Below are 21,802 nucleotides of genomic sequence, written 5' to 3'. Positions count from 1 at the left end.
TAGGTCAGATGTCCAAGGGTAACATAGTTCAACTGGTTTTCTGCTTAGGCCCTTACAAGCCCCAGGTCAGGGTGTCAGCAGGGCTGTCTTCCTTTCTGGAGGCTCTGGGGAAGAATTTAGTTTCTTGCAGCTGTAGAACTGAGTCATTGCTGACTGTCACAGAGTACCCTTAACTCTTCAAGCCCCTCTCTGGTCTTTACATGTAGTCCCTCCATCTCAGATCCAGCATCAGTGCTTCAAATCCTTCTCATGCTTAGAATCTCTCTCACTTCCTGTTTTCCTCTAAGGCTCCTGTAATTATATTGGATCCACTCAGATAATGTCCCTGTTTAAAGATCAGTTGATTAGTAACCTTAATTACATGTGCAGTTTCTTTTGCCCTTTTATGTGGTAATAGATTATACTTTCTGATTATCATTATTCTTTTTTTTTACTTTGCTAAATAAAAAGGTGGCAACTAAAATATTTTGAAATTGTCCTATAGGTCTTCTGGGTAAAAATGGTGGATTGAACAGGCATACTTATTTTTACTTTCTTCTAAAATCCTACATAAGATAAAGGGTATTTAAAAAAAAAATCCATGAGGATGAGAACAGGAAAAATTTTCAAGATAGGACGAGATGGATGGAGTTTAAAATGTAGGAATTGATGGTACCAGATTATTTTGGGGGGAGTGTGAGGGGAAGGTGGTCATCGAGATGTGGCTAAATCTAAGAATATAAGAATAGTTAAAAGCTGTTGATGAAGTTATATCTCTAGATGCCTTTCCTTCTTTCATGATGCTAGGTGACTGCCTCTCTCACTTAGCTGGATTGGAGATTTATTCCGCAAAAGGAATAACCAAGGGCGTAGGAGTCTCTAGCTATGCTTGGGGGCTAATATTGAGACCAACTCTATTCCCGAGTCTTCTAATCCTATTCTGCTTCTGTTACTAGAATGCAGATAGCCAGGCCCATACGGACTGGGAGGGACCTCACTGGATACCCTAACCAGCCTAAAAGGAAAACCACAAACGATGCCGACAACATGAATTTCCAGCAAGTGGCCCAACTTGATCACTCTAGAGCAGACAGAAACTTACCTGCCTGTAGACTCAGAACTTCCAGTTAGTTCCTTAGTCATTCACTCTTAATCATGAGCATTACCAAGGATTACTAGGTAGCTGAAGAAAAGTCCTAACTTGAAAGAAAGCAAAACAAATTAGAAAAAATCAACTTGAAAGAAAGTCTAGAGGCTGGGCGTGGTGGCTCACGCCTGTATTCCTAGCACTCTGGGAGGCCGAGGTGGGTGGAGTGCTCCAAGCTCATAGGTTTGAGACCAGCCTGAGCAAGAGCGAGACCCTGTCTCTAAAAAATAGCTGGGCATTGTGGCGGGCGCTTGTAGTCCAGCTACTTGGGAGGCTGAGGCAAGTAAATCGCTTGAGCCCAAGAGTTGGACGTTGCTGTGAGGTATGATGCCATGGCACTCTACTGAGGGTGAGAAAGTGAGACTCTGTCTTAAAAAAAAGGGAAATCTATTAAGAATATTTTGACGTTTGGTGCCTGTAGCTCAGTGGCTAGGGCGCCGGCCACATACACTGGGGCTGGTGGGTTGGAACCTGGCCTGGGCCTGCCAAACAACAATGACAACTACAACAAAAAAATAGCTGGGCATTGTGGTGGGCACCTGCAGTCCTAGCTACTTGGGAGGCTGAGGCAAGAGAATTGCTTAAGCCCAAGAGTTGGAGGTTGCTGTGAACTACAACGAGGGCACCACAGTAAGACTGTCTCAAAAAAAAAAAAAAAAAGGATATTTTGAAAAAAATTAGGCATTTCCTCAGAGATGAGAAATATTGTATGCATGGAATAAGAACAGGCTGCTATAGAAAAGGAATAGTTAGGACACAAAAGTATTTTTAAAATTATGGAATAAGGACTGAACAAAAATAGAATTATTTGACAATAAAATTGTCTTCTAGAAAGTAGAACAAAAAGATGAAGAGATAGATAAGAGGACAGAAAAGTTAAAAAAATTGAAGTATCAGCCAGGGTTTCCATGTCCATTAATAGGAGCTACAGAAATAGAATATAGAGAAGAATGCAAAATCACTGAGGAAAAAGTTTTCTGGAAAAGAAAGTTATTTGCTTCTATTTTGGAAAGGCCCAGTGAAAACTGATTGAGCCAAGTGGATAAAGGTAACCTAGATCTAGACCCTGAACTTCTAGTATGCAGGGGAGAAGGGTATGATCCTCTAAGTTTGTTCAGTGCACCAGAATGTAGACGATGGTGGAGGGATGCTTTCATCATGCTCAGTGAAACTGATTCCCACCCTAGAATTCTACATGCTGTCAAACTCATTCAGGAGGGAAGACAGAATAAAAATATTTTCAGACATAATAGATCTGAAAACTTAGATTTTGCAGTAAAAGATTTCTCAGAAAGATGAGCAAGATTGGATCTTTTCCAGGTTGTATACCAGAAGGGGTAGAGGGAATTGTGCACCTGTCTAGATTGAAGGAGCTCAGAAGGCTCCAGGAGGAAGCCTTCTTCTTCTCTGGAAGAAGAAATAGAAATAACACATCTGATGTGAAAAACCTTAATTGAATTTAGGGTTAAATATTGATAAATTCATAGACAATGAAGTGAACAGGAAAATAACAACTCCAGAGAGAACAAGAAGTTGTACAGGAAAAGTCATTATGGGTCACATTGCTCACTCTGATGGCTCATGTGGCTATAATAGTGTTAACTCTGCAAATTACTGTAGTAGGTGCTACAGTTCATTTAGAAAGGAGAGAGGGAAGGACAAGTGTGAGAGGTGGTTGGCAGTCGGGAGATGAGGGGGTAAAGGGTTAAGTTCTCATCTTCCAGAGTGGAAAGTGGACAAGCAATGCCTAAAACTGAAAGAAAAAGAAAAAAAGACAACCCAGAGAATAGTGAGATACCCAGAAATGTCTGAGAGATATTTATTTGGGCATAAACATTAAAAGAGTCAGCTAGAAGTTGAAAATGTCCCCTGGCCTGGGGTGTGGGTTCTACTGTATTTCTCAACACAGTTTTTATGGATGATTCTTAAATTATGTGCAGGTATAATTAAAAAAAAATTAAAAGGAAGTCTAGAATGGATAGCATGAACTAAGGGTAAGTGTTGTCTCCCATACTTATTTAATTTAATTTAATTTAATTTTTTGCAGTTTTTGTCTGGGGCCGGGTTTGAACCCACCACCTCTGGTATATGGGGCCAGTGCCCTACTCCTTTAGCCACAGGAGCCACCCATTTTATTTAATCTTAATTTTATTTTATTTTGAGACAGTTTCACTTTGTCACCCTTGGTTGAGTACCGTGGCATCTCTAGCTCACAGCAACCTTAAACTCTTGGGCTCAAGTCATTCTCTTGCCTCAGCCTCCCCAGGAGCTGGGACTAGAAGTGCCCACCACAATGCCCAGTTCTTTTCTTTCTTTTTTTTTTTTTTGCAGTTTTTGGCCAGGGCCAGGTTTGAACCTGCCACCTCTGGCATATGGGGCTGGTAGCCTACTCCTGTGAGCCACAGGTGCCGCCCCACCCAGCTATTTTTGGAGATGGAGACTTGCTCTTGTTCAGGTTGTTTTCGAACTCTTAAAACTAGAGTGCTAGGGTTACATGTATGAGCCACGGGTTCCCGGTGCCAGACTTATTTTAGTTGTGCATGTAACTGTGTATGCGCTGGATTGGTTTTTGTTAAATGTATTTTTTGCTGTGGGCTCTGGTCAGATGATTTGAAAACCATTTTTTAATGGTCTCTCATTGCTAGTTCACTTTTCATACTTCTGAATTGTTCAGCTATTTTACAGTTGACCATGTGCTACTGTTTTAATTTTAAAAAGGGTAGGGAAAGGAATATTATAGGTTAATATAACACCAAAGCAGGGGAGTACTGTTTATGATGATGCTGGGGGGTGGGACCATCACACTCAAGCCAGCATCTTAGGCGGGTGTGCCTCCAACCAGCAATGGCCCCATTTACTATGATGATGGAAACTCTTAGAACGTTGATAACCAGGCCATCACTCCATGCAATGATTTTCATGCTGTTATGTTTCACTTTGGGTTTTAAGCACGTGCTACAAGTATTCCATAATTGAAAATCATGATGTTCATTCTTTTTTTTTTTGAGGCAAATTTTCCTTAGGCATGAGTTTATTGGATTAAGGGTATGACCAGTTCTTTTTGGTGTTGAATGTCTGTAACCATATTGCTCACAAAAGCATAGTAACAGGGTAGTAACAGTTCTGTCTGCTGCCAGCAAGAAGGTATGAATGTGCTTGCCACAGTAGTGGTGGTGATTTTTTTGAATTAGGAAGTGTAAGGTAGTGGGTGGCGCCTGTGGCTCAGTGAGTAGGGTACCAGCCTCATATACCAAGGGTGGCGGGATCGAACCCCGGCCAACATTCAGCTGGGTGTTGTGGCAGGCGCCATAGTCCCAGCTACTCTGGAGGCTGAGGCAAGAGAATTGCCTAAGCCTAAGAGCTGGAGGTTGCTGTGAGCTGTGATGCCACAGCTCTCTACTGAGGATGACAAAGTAAGACTTTGTCTCTTAAAAAAAAAAAAAAGTGTAAGGTAGTATCTCTGGATTATTTTATTTCTACTTGACATTGAATGTGTTTCCACTTGTTAATTACATCATCCTTCCATTCGTGTATCGTGTCCATACTCTTTGTCCATTTGTCTGAAATAGGAGTCTGTTGTTTTATTAAGTATGAAAGGTTATATGAAGTAAATATTTACTCCTTATAATTTTTGTGGCTGCAGATAACATTATTAGTGTTTCCTTTTTTTTTGGAGACAAATTTTCACTTTGTCGCCCTCAGTAGAGTGTGGTGGTGTCATAGTTCACAGCAACCTCAAACTCTTGGGCTCAAGTGATTCTCTTGCCTCAGCCTTCCAAGAAGCTGGGACTACAGGCACTCGCCACAACGCCCAGCTAGTTTTAGAGGTGGGGTCTCACTCTGGCTCATGCTGGTCTCGAACCTGTGAGCTCAGGCAATTCACCTGCCTCACCCTCCCAGAGTGCTAGGATTATAGGCATGAGCCACTGTGCCAGGCCTTGTTTCCTTTTTTTATTTCAATGTTACTTTTAAGCATATGGGAATATTTAGACATTTTATCTGTTCTAGATTGGTAGTCTTGTACTTTGAATTGTTCTTTTCCTATTGCCTCAAAAGTGGAGATTAATGTAAACCTGAAATACCCAGTTGTCTCCTTGTATGTGTGTATGTGTGTGTGTGTGTGCGCATAGGTGTACACTTACCTACATGAATGCCCTTTATCTATTTAGTTAATTTTATTTTTTGAGGTAGAGTCTTTACTCTGTTGTCCCGGCTAGAGTACTGTGGCCTCAGCCTAACTACCCCATAGGAACCTCAGACTCCTGGGCTCAAGTTATCCTCTACCTCATTCTCCCGAGTAACTGGGACTACATGCACTCACCACAATGTCTGGCTAATTTTTCTGTTTTTAGTACATATGTGGTCTCACTCATGCTTAGGCTGGTCTCTGAACTCCTGAACTCAATGGCTCTTCCTACCTCAGCCTCTTGGAATGCTAGGATTCCAGGTGTAATTCTATGCCTTTAGATATTTGAGTTGATATTTGCTTATTATTTAATTACCCTCATATTGCTGACCAGTTAACACTATTAAATAATTTCTGCTTTTGCCCCATTTTGAGATGTTGATGCTTGACAAACAGATGTCTCCTACTTGCCACATAAATGCTTTATTTTGTATTAATAAGTTCTTATAGTGAGGACTGTTAGTGGTATTGATAACTGTTTCTATGCACACAAAATAGCTTTTAGAGATTCTTCTCTACCAGGGTGGTACTTAGTATTTATAAAAAGTTAAAAAATCTACTTTTAGGAAGTTAAGATTCTTAGTTGCGTGTGTGTTCTAAGGTAAGTTATATTGATGTTAATGAAAGGCATCGGTTGATAGATGGCTGAGTTCTGCCTTTCTCAGGTATGATTTGATTTGTCAGCAGATACAGTGAGATGCTTGGTATTGTAATTACTTCGCTGTCATTTGGGGTCACTTTTAGCCCCACTCAACTTTGTTGGAATTATTTGTAAACGCAGTAACACCTTGGTTGGTGGCTCAGGAGTGCTCACTTCTCTTAATTTGACTTGAGAATCTGAAACCCCCAAGCCATACCTCAGGAGCCTGACATTGGCTTTATTTCTGAACGGACCGAAGACCGTCACTCCTGGTGTTGGGAGCATGTGGCTTAGACTGGGGTCCAGACGAATCTACCTGTTACTTCCTTCAGCCTGGACTTTGGGATACTCTGTGTGGATCTGTCAGCCACTCTGAGGGTCAGGACCTGTGTCTCAACGCACTTGCCCAGGAAAACAGAGAGGGCACAAGAGCAGCAAGCTTCCTTTCCTCCTTGTCCTTAGGTTATTCGGGTGGCAGGGCCAGGGAGGGGGTGAAGAAAGGCTAAAATGTTTCCCTGCAATAGTTTCCTCTTCTGTGGCTTAGAGTTTGGGAAATAAGTGTCATTGGGACATCCCCATTCTTCTACTTTATGGGGTTATCTTGGGCTGGACAAAAATGGCAGAAAGCTGGATCCCATGCCCTGGGTTGCAAGTGGTAGGCATATGGACATATGTTATCTGAGTGTGGCACACATGTCATGGGTGGTGAGGTGTGGACCTAGTTGTTACGGGGTGGACCTGGCTGGTGCAGTTTTGCGTATTGATGTTACCAGGGACTGAGGGCTTGGAGTTCAGTGGGCTTGGACCCCAGTGCCTGTGAGGACTGAGTAGTTTCCTGATTGTTGTGTGTCTTTGTGGGGTAGGAGAGGGTGAAGCAGATGGTGAGGGAAGCCAGGTGCCCAGCGGAGGATCCACAGCCCAGAGCAATGGTGTCCCTGCTATATGCATGTACATGTAATGGGCTAGAGCTGAAGGAGACCTGGTATCTTTGAGGTTGGGAGTCCCAGTATCGCATCACCACAGGATCATCTTGTTCCAAAGGCCCTAGCCAGGGGAGCAGGGGTGAGTCACCAGTACCATGGAAAGTAGATTAGCTGGTTTCTTTGTGGAGCTTCCGTCGAGGAGAAAGGGAAGAGCTGGGCTTTGTTTACTACCTCAAAGCTTCTATGGAGATCTTTACCATGGGCTGGGTTAAAGGAGTTCCAGGGAGCACCCTCTAGGATTCCTGCCCCTTTGGATGGCACGCCCGACCAGGCCTGCTCAGTCTTAGACTCAGCGCCATGGAGGGCTTCTCTGGGAACCATCAGGAAGGAGTGCATGTGGCATTCTGGGAGCAGGAGGGTTGCATCCCTAAAACAGTATGGAGTTTCTGCCAGAGAACATGTTCTTGCCTCATAGGCATTTCCAGTCAAATTGGCTATTCTCTGTGATAAATGTACTTGAGGTTTAGGATTGAAACAATTTGTTCCCCTACATTTGTGAATCCAGCCCAACCTCTCTCAACTCCCAAACAAACAAACAATTCAGTTAAAAAAGAAAACCAAAATCAAAACCAGTGTCCAGTGGCTCTGGAATCTGTGAAACACAAGCAGGTGAATGTTAGCTACCTTCAGTTAGTTGCCGTGAGGAGTTGCCCCCCCCCCCCCCGCAGTCTCGTGTGCTGGTCCACAGCTAACAAGGCCCTTCCACCTTGCAGGATCCCCTAAGGGACTGCTGCAGCCCCTGGTGCCCACATTGATACCTGGTCCAGTGGGCACATCAAAATCACCTGGGAAGCTTGTTTGAAATGCAGATTCAGAGCCCCAAACCAGACCTCTTTATCAAAGCCTGGGGTGGGGCTGGGATCTGTATTTAGAATAAGTCATGCTAATGCTGTCAGCTGGGCCCCTAATGCCAGTGTCAGTGATATTGGGGACTGATCACGGAAAGCCCCATTTCAGTTGAGGATGCTGAAGCCCGGAGAGGACAGGGATTGCGATTATATGTTGCTGAATATAATCACAGGTCTGGGCCTGAAACCTCTGTTCTCTTCTCCCAGCGACCTCTCTATGTGGCACGGGGGCTGTCCAGGTCTTGCATATGGAGTCCTTGGTCAGTAGGTAGTTGTGTTGACACTTACTCTTGGAGGGGAGTTTTGCGGATGGTAAGTGGAGGATGGCTGTCCCCTCCCTGGCTGGCTACTGAGGTCAGACAGGCTAGGCACTCCCAGCCCCTGGGAAGGAGGGAGCTGTGTGAGTGAATGGTGGTGTCCAGACTGTGCCTGCGATTCCACACCGTGAGAGGGATGGAGTAGTCATAGGGTCCAGAGGGACCGGCTTTCATGTCCCTTCTTGGCACCACTTTCTCAAAACCTTACCAAACAATGGCCAGGCTGCTGAGACTACCTCACAGGAAGGGGTTTTGCAAGTAGCCACTGGCAGTTGTGGGTGGGTCATCTCCTTGTTGCCAGGGTGGCCTTGTTCTTGCCTCAGGCTCTGTTACATTTGGCCTGTTTCCTCACCCTGGGAAGTGAAGGGTGAGCAGGGGAGCTCCCCCTGAGGCACCACCACTTCCCACACTGCTCAGCCACTGTGTTGGAGGTAAGGGACAGTGACGACTCAATGGTCTACCTGGATTGCCATTGGGGTTCAGACAAAAAGTAATATAGGTGGGCCAGGCCCTCAGAATTCCCCTGTGATGGCAATCTCCTTTTGTGGGACTCTCGGAGGGGATTTGGGGGATGGACACAGATAAAACATAGGGCTCCACCCTTCACTCTGTGTTTTACAGGGTACTGCCATATGGGTCCAGTAGTTCAAACCTCATTATAGCCCAGAAGCCAGAGCCATGGCCATGGTGCTGGAAATGGGGGTTGGGGGAAGTAGGAGAGAGGACAGTGGGTGGGACAAGGGCTGAGTTTGGGAGGTTGTCTCAGAAAACATTAGATAAATAAATTTGGAGCCATAGTTCTTTACTGGGCACAGTTAGATTGTGTCCAAACCCACCAGCCTGTTCATCTCTTAGTCCTAAATATGGCTCTTCGTGGTTGGGTCCTTATTTCTTCCATCATCTCTGATGAATGGAGAGAATGTGGACTGCAGAATCCCCCATCCTTGGTTCAGATCCTGGGCTCTGTCACTGTCTTTGAGCAAGTCACATGACCTTTCTGAATTCCTGTTTCCTCAACCCGGAGTGGAAAAATCAATCCTTGATCAAGAGCTGATGAGATAAATGCATGAGAAGGTTCCAAGCAGAGTTCGTGGCACTTAGAAGATTATTTTAAAGCCTCTTTCTCCCTTCTTTCACAAATGCCCCTTACTCCTGTTTGTTTTTTGGAAAGCTGAGCTCACCTGAGTTTAATCTCACCTGTTGCTGTCCTTTGTAGTAGGCCTGTGCCTGGACTGGTAAAGGGGTGTGAGGGGAATAATCTGGAGCCTTCTGGAACCTGCATGTGAGCAGGTTTGGGGGAGGTGTTTTAAACTGAACTTGTTACCTCACCACTCCCACGTCTCTCCGCAGATTCTGCTTCTCAGAAGATGCACTATTATAGATACTCTAACGCCAAAGTCAGCTGCTGGTACAAGTATCTCCTTTTCAGCTACAACATCGTCTTCTGGGTAAGTGGACGAGAGTGGCCACACTCCCTCCTGTAGGCTTCTCAGTAATCATGATTCTTCACATCCTTTTGACTTGCCAGACTCTCATGTGAGGCTCTGGGATACGTGGCGGACAGGGGTGCTGACCCCTGCCCTCACAGAACCAGTGGCAGAGGCCGTAATGGGGAAGGCCAGCCCAAGCCCAGGAAGGAGTTCAGGAAGGCTTGGGGCTCTGGCCCAGATTCTTGTCTATCTAGCTCCATCTCTGCCCCGGAAATGCCACAGTGAGATGTCAGCAGCTGGGTACTTTGTGTGTGTTTGACTGTGAGCCAGGACCTGAGATGTGATAGTAGACTAAGGCAATAAGGACCCACCCTCGGGCAGTGCCTGTGGCTCAAAGGAGTAGAGCACTGGCCCCATATGCCAGAGGTGGCCAAACTGAAAAAAAAAAAAAAAGACCTACCCGGTGGTGCTTATTTAGCCATGAGTAATATTAGCCTACTGAGCAGCAGAGCTCATGGGCTAGCTTAGCATGGCCAGGAAAGGGCATTCCAAGGAGGGGACTTTTGGGCTGACACCTGAGTACTAATGAAGAGGCTGCCTAGTTGGGTGTCTGGGTGGAAAGCTCCAGGCACTGAGGACAGCTGCCAAGGCCCTGAAGCAGGATTGAGCTTGAAATGTGTGAAGGACAGAAAGAAGGCCTTGTGACTGGAGCTGGTGAGGACAGAGGTATGCAGGAGCTAGGTCATAAGGATTGTGTGGGTTTCAGTAAGTAATTGGAATTATTTTCTGCTACTTTAGATAACTCCTAGAAGGTTATAAGTTGGATGATGTGATCTGATATTGCAGTGACTGCAGAGGGAGGGGACGGGTGGTGGTACCACATACTGAGGTGGGATTTGGGGACAGAAGGGTACGTTTGAGTTGTCTCTTTGCCTCATGGAGATCTAAGTAAGTTCCTTTTGTCAGTGACTGTCCTGTAAATGAAAGTGTCAGCCACCGTCAGAGTAAGGGTAGACCTATGAGAGCTTCAGAGATGAGCGTGTTGACTGAGAAGAGGAGATGCCTGAATATTGAGCCCCAGGATGCTAGAGGTTGAGTTGAGGAGGAAAGTCCACTCCCAAGTTGGCTGAGAGTGAGTGGCTTGACATAAAAGGAAAACAGGAGATCTTGTGTTGTAGAAGCCTTCCACGAAGGAGCAGTCAGCTACACGAAAGCAAGGTAAAACATGAGGACAGATCACTGGCAGTGGCTTAGACAAGAGGGGCGGGTAGTTGGTGGCCTTGACTAGAGCAGCTGTGTGCTCTGGCTGGGGTTTGGGGATGGAAACCCAGCTTGAGTTGGCCGAGGAGCCAGCAGTACATAAACAAGTGAAATGGTGACTTTCAACAGTTTTTGCAAGGATGCTGCCCTTAAGAGGAGCAGAAAAAATGGGCACTGGCTGGAGATGGTCAAGGGTTAAGAGAGATATGTCTTACGGCATGAGGTGGGGTTGGTTGAGGGAGAGGCAGGAGTTGATTCTGTGCAGGAAGGCCAGGGACATGATTGTACACAGAGGCTTTTAAAACCATTAAGCAAGCAGTTTGTAAGTGTGTGCCTGGGAGCAGATGGAGAAGGAGGGACAGAATGAGTGTCTGTGATACATTTTGCTTCTGCGGATTTGGCATTTCCTATTTCAATTGGAACTCTTTAAGCAAGACAAACACACTAAGACTTCTCAGCTTTTCAATCTTTATTTTATAGCAGCATCTCCTGGTAATTTATGTCAGTGTGTTTGGGGGTTTTCTGTCCTGGAATAATAAGGTGGGATTCACTCAGCTCTTTATTTGTACTCAGACATCCTTTTACCAGCAACCTTGTCATTGTCTCTGAAATAGGGCATTGCTGGACATCTGATGTGGTGCCTTGGGTCCTGCCTAGTGTGAGGGCTGTGTCCCATCCCAGCATTGCTCCCTGTCTGAAGGAGCGCCCTCTGGCTTTGCCCTGCATTCCCAGGTGGACTGATACTTTGTACACCCATTTCACTCCCCTGGGTGTGCTCACTTGGCTTTGTACTTCAACCTCTGACCCTCCTCTTGATTTTTGCAGTTAGAGCAAAACTCTGCCAACTGCTGCTGTGGCAGAGGGCCCAAGTAATCTCTGTGTCTTCAGAGGCTTTTCAGGACAGATTCTTAGCTCTTGGGGAGCTCTACGAACTTTCCCAATAACATATTTGCAGCACCAGTTTCCAATATCAGAGTTCATGAATCCAGCATGGTAGAAAGTATGCTTGGTGGTTGAAGGATGCTGCAGTCTTATCGGGGTTTTGCAGAATTGGCAACGTGAGAGTCTAGAGTTAATCATTTTTCAGTTAGTGTGCACTGGGGTAGAACAGGAAGGCACAAACAGGAACAGTCAGAAAAATGAGGCATGAGAAAGTGTTTAGTTGGAAAATGGGGAGTGGGAGGCCAGGTGCCCCTCAGGGGTAGGCTGCTGGACCTTCCCTCCTGGATTCCTGACAGTGGTTAGCAGTCTTCACATTTGCACAGGAACTAGCAGTGAGACCTGAGAGTTCAGTACACAGCTTGTCCTGGAAGCTCATGGTGTGGCAGGAGGGTGCTGGCTGGCTCTGGGCACCAAGGAACCAATCTGGACTCAGATGTGAACTCAGTGACCTTGATAAGCCTCCATGTTTTCTGTATGAAATATTGATCTGAGCTGCCTGTTGTCTGCCTCATAAGGGAGCTGAAAATGTATAATATGTTATGCTAAGCCTTTACTTCTTCAAAGAAGTTTCTCTTAAATGGAGAACATACAAAAATAGAATCATGTAATGAATTCCATGTTCCCATCATCTAGCTTTAAAAATTATCAACTCATAGCTGATCTTATTTCATTTGCATTCCCCACCCCGCCCTTTGGATTGTTTTGAAGCAAAGCCTAGATAGATGATTTCATATGAAGAGTGTATTTATTTTGTTTGATGAATTCACGATGAGTAGTGGCCTGCGGGGATTGTAGGAGCTGATGGTGAATACTGGGTTCAGTAGGCAAGTTTGAATATGTAGAAGACCACCTGTTGTTTTTGTGACCAATTCTAGGTGTCAGGACCAGCACAGTGTTTTATTTAGCAATATGCTCACTGTTTAGAATTATTTTCACAGTAATATTCTTTATAGATAAATACCTGTTGCCCTCTTAACAGCTTTTTTAGCTCTCTTTCTGACTTGGGTTGAGATTTCCCAGAGATTGTTAATACCTGCTTGGGCTGAGAAATGTGGATGCCATTAGTTTGGCATCTCTATTCTGAACCTCACGGTTTACAGAGTGGGAATGGAACTGTATCTGTGAGGTTCTTATCACAGAGATGTTAGGGAAAAAATTCTTTTGGGCAACATAGCATTTTGAGACCTGTTTTTAATGCAAAAATCTCACTTTGACTTAGGGAAATGCAAATCAAAACCACAATTGAGATACCACTTCACACCCACAAGGATGGCAATGAAAAAAATAAGTGGAAAATGAGTGTTGGTGATGAGGTGGAGAAATTAGAACTTTTGCTTTTGCACTGTTGGTGAGAATGTAAAATGGTACAACCACTGTGGAAAATAGTTTGGTGGTTCCCCAGAAAGTTAAAAATAGAATTATCGTATATCCAACAATTAAACTTCTGGGTATATAACCAAACCAACTGGAAACAGAATCTTGAGGAGATATTTACATGTCCATGTTCATAGCAGCATCATTCACAATAGTCCAAAGGTGGAAACAACCCAAGTGTCCATTGATGATCAAATAGATAAACAACATGTTGTATAAATTCAATTAACTATCATTCAGCCTTAGAAAGGAAGGCAGTTCTGACACAGGCTACAACATGGATTAACCTTCAGAACATTGTGCTAGGTAAAATAAGTCAGATGCAAAAAGACAAATCCTGAGTGATTAATTACACTTACCTGAAGTCCCTCCCGGAGAGGCCAAGTGGAATGTTGGCTGCCAGAGGCTGGAGAAGAGGAGAATGGGGACTTACTGCATGGGTTCAAAGTTTTAGTTTTGCAAGTCGAAAAGAGTTCTGTGAGTAAATGGTGGTAGTCTTCCACAACACAGTGACTCGACTTAATGCCAATGAACTGTGAAGTTAAAAATTGTTAAGATCAGTTTTGCATTATGTGTATTTTACCACATAATGAGAACTCTCACTTTGACTTGCAGAGGAAAGGAAGCTAGGAGAGGCGTGTGCTGGAGGAGTGGGGTGCGGCCCTTTGTACTGTTCATTCATGCGTGTCCCACCTGTTTTCATGAAGATTTGAGCTTCTCTGGTTTTCCTGAGTGGATCCTGTGTAGGGATGATTCAAATGATATCTGTAACTCCAGTTGCTTTCCACCACAAGCATTGACTTTAATCTGCAAAGGTTGTATAAACCCCTAGGATGTATTTCTGAGATGGATTAAAAGTGAAGATCCGAGACCCCTTCTAAGTATATAGTAGGCCTGCGTTACACAGAAAGAAGAATAGACCTCTAGTTGTCTTTAGAAAACAAAATTCTTTTTTTTTTTTTTTTAACAACATTCTGCCATTGGCTTTCTCAGTGACTCAGGTAGGTCTGAACCACTGTCCGTTTTGTAAAATTTGTGAATTAGCCTCTGCTTGTAATGTGTATTCTGTTTCTGAGTGAGATGAGAGCCATGGACATTTGTACTCTGGAGAGAGGTTATTGAGAATTTTACTGGAGCAGCAGGTGTACCAAGCCTGTCATGGGCAAGTCCAAGGTGGAAGTATCAGCCAGCTGTCTTCCTCTATCCCTGTGTACAGCCATCTTTGGTCTCCAGCCATCTTTACTGTCTCCATCAGCCCTTTATTATCCTTCTCTTTATAGAGGACTTGCCACCTTCTAGGGTGATCTGTTGATCCTGGGTTCTTCCGACTGACTTAGAATTGTCCTTATCTGAGGTCTGTTAGACCTCAGGGCCTGGTTTCCAGGTCCAAATGCAAATGGTTTCTCTGCTTCCATCTTTTTTTCTTTTTATTTCTTGAGACAGAATGTCACTTTGTGGCCCTTGGTAGAGTGCTGTAGCATCATAGCTAACAGCAACCTCCAATTCCGGGCTCAAGTGATTCTCTTGCCTCAGCTTCCCAATAGCTGGGACTATAGGCACTCGCCGCAATGCCTGGCTATTTTTAGAGATAGGGGTCTTGCTCTTGCTCAGGCTGGTCTTGAACCCATGAGCTCAGGCAATCCACCTGCCTCAGTCTCCCAGAGTGCTGGCATTACTGACGTGAGCCACTGCACCTGGTCCCTTCCGTCTCTTGGTAATTAATTCAGTAAAAAGGGAGAAGCCTAATGTTTTAATAATATACATAGGGTATTTTTGTTTTCACAGCTGAGAAGATATGGTCCCTTTTTCTCTCCAAGTATTTAGTAAGCTTTTGTAATTGGTTGGAAATTCAAGAAGGCTAAACAAGGCTTCCCAGTTTTACAGTGTTCTCTCTTCCATGCCCTAATGGGCTGTCTGCAGGCATACATAGTTTCAAACCCTTGCGAGCAGTATCCCTGCAGTCTTGAGGTCTGTATTTTCATATCAGCATCTCCTAGTCTGGAACCTTCTAGGCTGAAATATTATCTTACTGATTGCATTTTTAGAAATTCCCTTATTGGACATTTAAGATTTTTTCCTAATTTTTTACTATCCTAGATAAAGATGCAATGATTAGTTTGTGTAATTTAGAGCCCTCTCTTTAGGGAAGGGAGGGAAATGATTTGCTGGGAAAGATTCCCAGGAGTGAGATTAAATGGGTCAGAAGGTGTATACATTGTTTTGACCTACCTGACATACTTATATGGTTGAAATTACTTCTCCAGAAGCACTGCCCTAATTCATCGGAAATAGACTGCTTTATCTTTTGGCATAGGGCTCTGTGTGTGTGTGTGTGTGTCTGCATCCTTAGGTGATAAGTAGTCACATGGCACAGCCTCCTAGAGTTATCTTTGTCTTGCTCTGCTCTTGTTTGTACTTTTTTCTTTCAGAAATTCTTCATTAAAAAAATCACTGATATTGAGGTATAATTTAGATAGAATAATATTTAACCATTTTAAGTGTATAGTTTGTGACAGCTGTGTGGGCCATCAACCATCATCATCACAGTAACAATATAAAGCCTTGAATCTCTCCCTACCCTTGTGCCCCTCTGCATACACCCTGCCCTTCACCCCTGCTCAGGTGACCTCGATCTGCCTCCTGTCGCAGTACATTAGATTTGAGTCTCTTGTGTCTGACTTCTTTAGTTAGCTGATGTTTTTCCTTTGTTTTTTCTGTTTTAAATGTCATTTTTTTTATCTTTTAAAGTTTCTTTTTATTTTTCAAATTATGAAATACACATAGCAGTTTATCATTATAACCATTATCAGCATTCTCGTTGGTGTCCAAATTCATGTAGACTGCTGCTCTTTTTTTTTTTTTAGACAGAGCTTCAAGCTGTCCCCCTGGGTAGAGTGCTGTGGCACCACAGCTCACAGCAACCTCCAACTCCTGGGCTCAAGCGAGTCTCCTGCCTCCGCCTCCCAAGCAGCTGGGACCACAGGCGCCCGCCACAACGCCTGGCTATTTTTTGGTTGCAGCCGTCATTGTTGTTTGGCGGGTCCGGGCTGGGGATTCGAACCCGCCACCTTAGGTGTACGTGGCTGGCGCCTTAGCCAGTTGAGCTATAGGAGCCGAGCCAGACTGCTGCTCTTATTTTTGTCATTTCTCTCCTTCTACTTTGGGATTATTTTGGCTTTTTTCTAAACTTTGTAGCACAGGAGATTAGATTACTGATTCTTTTTCTTTTTTCCTGGCATAAGTAATTGAAGCCATACCTTTCCTACATCCCACACATTTTGCTATGTTTTCTCTTTGTTTCATTAAAATATTTTGTGTGTACATGCTCTGCATGCAGGCTGGCTCCAAGAGTACTCTTTTTTACTAGATTTCAGATCTTCTTATGTATGCTGGTATGATTTTCTTTGTGTTTATTCCCTTTGGAGTTCATTGAGCTTTGGGGATTTGTAAGTTTATAGTTTTCATCAGATTTGGACATATTTTGACCATTATTTTTTCACACTGCATACACAAAATATTTTAACAAAATGAAGTGAAAACATATCAAAATGTGTCGGATGCAGAAAATGTATAGCTTCTTAGGAAAAAAGATCTAAAAATCAGCGATCTAATCTTCCACTTTTGAAGACCTAGAAAAAATCAAAATAATTCCAAAGTAAGTAGAAAGGAAGAAATAAAAGCACCAGTCAGTGTGAGTATGAACGTACTCCACCCTTTTTTTTTTTTTTCTCCTGGGACAGTCGTTGACCTACAGGTCACTAAGGCTCTATTGGTTCTTGTTTCTGTTGTTTTTCCCCTCCTTTCTTTTAGTTTGACTAGTTCCTGTTACTTTGTCTTTAAGTTTGTGATCTTTTTTTCCTGTAGTATCTAACTGGCTATTAAACCCATCTAGTGAGATCTTCATTTCTAATGTTGTTTCCATTTCTAGTAATTACATTTGGGTCTTTTTTATATCTCTCTCTCTGTCCTCATCTGTTTATATTTTCCTTGAAATCCCTGAACATATTTATAATATCTGTTTTAAATTCTTTCTCTGCTAATTTTATCTTCTCTGTCATTCCTGTGCTGTCTTCTGTTTACTGAATCCCCCCCAACTCCCCCCCCCAGTTACCTAGTTACCCCCTACTAGTTACCTAGTAACTTTTGATTAGATTCTAGGTATAGTTTTTTTTCACCTAAACAGTCTTCCCTGACAGCAGGAAGTCTTCAGCATCTGACATCTTTTGTTAGATACCATGTGTGAGATTCATTCATGCTGTTGTATGTAGCTATGGATCATTCATTCTTGTTTTTGTGTTAAAGTCCATTGTGGGGATATATAATTTGTGTTATTTACAGTTTTAAGCTATTAAAGACCAGTGACAGTAATACAGAAACATATTAGTGCTGGAGAGGTGGGGATATTTGGGTATTCCAGGGTTTGTGTGGCTGAGCTAAAGGAAATCCTGTCTTTCCTCTCTAGGTCCAGATGGTTTTAGTGTGATAGTTAAGTGCTGGGCTTGGCAGACTATGGGGTGCAGGCCAAACCTGGCCTTCCGCCTGTTTTTGCACATACAGTTTTATTGGAACACAGCCACACCCATTCATTTACGTATTATCTGTGGCTGCTTTCCCATTATAACAACAGAGTTGAGTAATTACATCGGAGATCATCCAGCACACAAAGCTGAAAATATTTACTATTTGGCCCTTTACAGAAATGCTGACCACTGGTGTAGTTTTCTTGTGTTTTGACCCTGTTAATCACTGAACTGTCCTAGTTGGGTGGGGGTGAGACTAGGGTAAGGATTTTCCCTCTCCCTCTGGCCTGGGGAGCTGCCTGTCACCTCCCTTGATGATTCTGTCCTCTTTGCCTTCTTTCCTTTCCAAGGGCTTGACACAGTCATTCCTGGGTGGAGCTTGGCGGGGGTCGGCTCCTGTTATCAGGTCACACAGAGACAGCTGTGGAAGCTGCCCTTGGAGCCCTCTGTGCAGTTTTTGCTCCACTCTGGGGCCCTCACGTGGGTTCACTGGCTCTGGCGCTTTTTTTCAGAACCACCCTTCCGGCAGAAGGAAAAGCTGGGGTGTGATAGCTGTGTGACCCCATGCAAGGCATCTCCTGCCCAGGGCCCTGCTTTCCTCTGTCATGAGGAAGCAGGGGTCCAGCATCCCTTCTGGCTCCCAGGCCTTGCAGACACTTGCTGAGGAGGACCTTTTCTCCAGACTCCCAATGTGAGACTGTTTTGAAAGGGATGTTCCTATTTTTTAGGAGTCAGAGTGGCCCCAGTCTTGAGGGGCAACCTAACCCTACCAACACCCTGTGACTCTTCCCTTAGCTCTCTTGGGTCTAGCAAGGGTCTGTGCCCTTTTGGAGTCTTCTCTGGCCTCTTCAGTTGAATCACTGACATTTTAAGTGGCCACCAATGTGTCTGGTGTTCTGAGTGAGTGCCTTCAGGCCTGGATTTGAGATTTCCTGTTCTGGAGTGTGCCAGGACCCACTTGGCTTGATGTACAATGGCTAAGCTTAGCCAGCAGAAGGTGCCTAGGCCCTTGAAGTTCATCAGTCTCCAGCTGCTTATTTTGCAGATTGGCTAACTAAGGCCTGGGGGTGGGGGAGGACTTGGTCAAGCCCACTCCAGAGTTAGGACCAAGTCTCAGAGAGTCTCCTACCTCAGCCTCCCGAGTAGCTGGGACTACAGGCACCCGCCACAATGCCTGGCTATTGGTTGCAGCCATCCTTGTTGTTTGGTGGGCCTGGGCTGGATTCGAACCTGCCACCTTGGATGTACGTGGCTGGTGCCTTAGCCACTTGAGCCACAGGCACCAAGCTGAAGGCCTCATTTCCATAAGCTCTGCTACTGTGTCTCTAGAAGCCTAGTGAAAAGAACCTTGTCCTAGGATAGAGATGGTCCTGGGAGTGACTGGGGGCACAGTGTAGAGCACCGGAGTCAGGAAAGGGAGGCACAGAATGTCTTTTATAGCAGGTGCCTCCCATGTCTCCTCGATGGTCTTCTCAATGGAGGGCAAGACTCCCTTGGGAACTGGCCCTGTGTCCCAGGGTAGTAAGCAGGTCACAGGGAAGCTTCCTTCAATGCTTAAAGCATTCCTGTGCCCTAGGAAGGGTCATCTCTGTGATGTGGAGAACAGAGGCTCTGGATTTGCATGAGGCCCTGTCACTAGGAAGTTGCAGAGTAGAGGTTGAATCCAGGGCCCCCTGAACTGTGCCACTGTTCTAAGTTGCTTCTTGTTGCAGTGGCTTACTCTTGGGTTTCCTTCTGGTCATCTCTGAGGCTCCCATAAGAGGCCCAGGGGAAGGGGTGCTGTGAATGTCAGCCTGAGTTAGCAAGGGGATTGCACAAGAACCAGAGGCCAGCAGGGCAGAGCCTGAGAGCGTTGCCTTGCTGCTGGTGATTCACCTTGAGCTTGCTGAGGAAAGGCTTGTAACAGTTAGTTGTCTGAGTGCTGTTTCATGCACTGAAATGAAATCTTATAAGGGACCAAAGCTATCTGAATACGGGTGAGAGGCTGCTTGTAACCTGCTGGGAGTTGGAACTCTCTCCTCTAGTCTAGCAGGGGCCAGCCAGGTGTTTATGTGTGCTGTGACTTTATGGAGCTTGGGTAATATGCCATAGGCTTGCTGACATGGTGAGTGGATTCCGAGACTCTGCCCAGGGTAGCCCAGAGTGCCCCATGACAACCTCTTCCCTTCTTTCATAGGGGAGTTTGCTGAAGGTAGAAAGGTCAATAATGAATTTTTGCAGTGACCCTGCTACTTTGTCTACCCACCCTGGTTGGCACACAGAGTGGCCTCACTACCAGTCGATGTGGGTCGTTGACTTTAGAGCCCCTAGCCCAGAGCCCCTTCTGAGGAATTCCTGTACCCAGGCCCCTGTGTGGATTTCCCTGTGTGAATGGGGTGAGCTGCTGCTTGCTCTTCCTGACTCAGGGGGTGGAGGTGGCTATGGGTGGTGAAATATCATGTCAGGGTCAAAGACACCAAGTTTAGTTCTTAAGTGTGCTGCCAGCTAGCTATCTGACCTTGGGCAAGATGACCAAATTGCTCTGCATCTGAGCTTTCCCATCTCAAAAAATGAGGGTAATAGGATCAGTGTTATGGGATGTAGAAGGGACTCTTTAAGTGCAGTAAGTGTTTAACACAACATGCGACACTAAGGAAAGGGGGGGGGATGCTACTTGCCTGATGACTGAGCAGCCAGAGGGCTGGCCTCCCCTTGGGCTTAGCCATAGTTGGGCTTCATTTGCCAGTAGGGGATTCAATTAAATCATAGAAGAGGGACAAAGAAAGTCACTGAGACTGGAGGGCACTCAGCTGAACCCTTGCTCCCAGATGGTTGGCAGCCAGGGAGGACGGCCTGGCTTGCCTCGGCCCCACAAACCATCTGCTCCAAAGTTTCAGGGAAGGGCTTTGTAGGGGAGAAGCTGGCAGGTTCCTGGGCTCATTCATGGGGCTGTTATGTGAGCAGCCAGGCATCTGGTCACTTCCCCTGTCTAGTCTCTTTGTGTCTAAAACGACTGTTGGTCCCCAGAGTTCCTGTCCTGGGCCAGTGTTCATTAAACCCATGATCTGACATGTGACCCCCAAGTTCCTGTCTTTCCTGTGTGAGTTAACTTTAGGTCTTCCTTTAAAACAGAATGGAAAAAAACACAAGCCCTTCCTTACTCTCAGAGCCTGAAAGGAGGAGAACTGCTGCAGTGGCCGGGAGCTGGCTTCTCCAGTCAACCCTATTCAGCTGAGGGTTCTTAGGGGGCCTAGGGAAGAAACAAAGAGTACAGTGGCAAGGGAGGGCGCAGGTCGGTGTGTCTGTGGGCCATGAGCAGAGTGCATATGCAGCTTTTCGTTTGGGTAGAGGGTGATCAGAATACACATACAGACAAGCACAGTCCCCTCTGCACAGACACTCCTCCTGAGGCAGGTGAACGTGGACAGCTGTTGTGTGGAGTAGAAGATCTTGTTTTGTTTTGTTTTGTTTTTAGAGACAGAGTCTCACTTTGTTGCCCTCAGTAGAGTGCTGTGGTGTCACAGCTCATAGCAACCTCCAGCTCTTGGGCTTAGGTGATTCTCTTGCCTCAGCCTCCTGAGTAGTTGGGACTACAGGTGCCTGACAGCATGGCAGGCTGGAGTAGAGGACTTTTTTGAGAACTTAGGTTCTGAAATTTTTGGCAGAGCAAACTTCCTTTTGTGAAATCAGTCACCTCTTTTCATTGTATCTGTTTAGTCATCTAAAGGAAAAATTACAACAGCACCTCAGGGTGGATTCACCGAACTGTATAAATGCAGCTGAAGCTAAGGCTGGTTTTAATGTGGGAAAAGATAGGGTGGGGTGAGAGAGGGTGGGCTGTGAATTGCAGTGGGGAGGAGAGGAGAGGGCTCTGTCCTCTGGTTTGGGTGGGTGGGTTTTTTTTTTGAGACAGAGTCTCAGTCACTTGCCCTGGGCAGATGCCATGGCATCATAGCTCATAGCAACCTCAAACTCTTGGACTCAAGCGATCCTCCTGCCTCAGCCTCCCAAGTCAGGTACTGGCCATATTGCCTGGCTAGTTGTTCTATTTTTTAGTAGAGATGGGTTTCTCTCTTGCTTAGGCTGGTCTTGAACTCTTGAGCTTAAGTGATACACCCACCTTGGTCTTCCAAAGGACTAGGATGACAGGTGTGAACCACCATGCCTGGCCTGGCTGTGTTTTTTTTTTTTTTTTTT

General features: G+C 45.1%; 1 protein-coding gene across 2 annotated transcripts in view; it reads left to right on the top strand.

The window, feature by feature from the left end:
* TSPAN14 (tetraspanin 14) overlaps positions 1–21,802 on the top strand; it is a 61,732-nt gene that overhangs the window by 22,218 nt on the left and 17,712 nt on the right. For both annotated transcript variants that reach the window (XM_012801450.2, XM_023509579.1), the window contains one exon: positions 9,451–9,548. In XM_012801450.2, the coding sequence (XP_012656904.1) occupies positions 9,468–9,548 (81 nt within the window). In that variant the 5' untranslated portion in view covers positions 9,451–9,467. The remainder of the gene's footprint in view (positions 1–9,450; positions 9,549–21,802) is intronic.

The sequence above is a fragment of the Otolemur garnettii genome, unplaced genomic scaffold, assembly GCF_000181295.1.
Source record: "Otolemur garnettii isolate 467f Iridium unplaced genomic scaffold, OtoGar3 scaffold00008, whole genome shotgun sequence".
NCBI classification, from domain to species: Eukaryota; Metazoa; Chordata; class Mammalia; order Primates; family Galagidae; genus Otolemur; species Otolemur garnettii.
The sequence above is the reverse complement of the archived record's forward strand: the minus strand, read 5'-3'. Positions and strand labels throughout refer to the sequence as shown.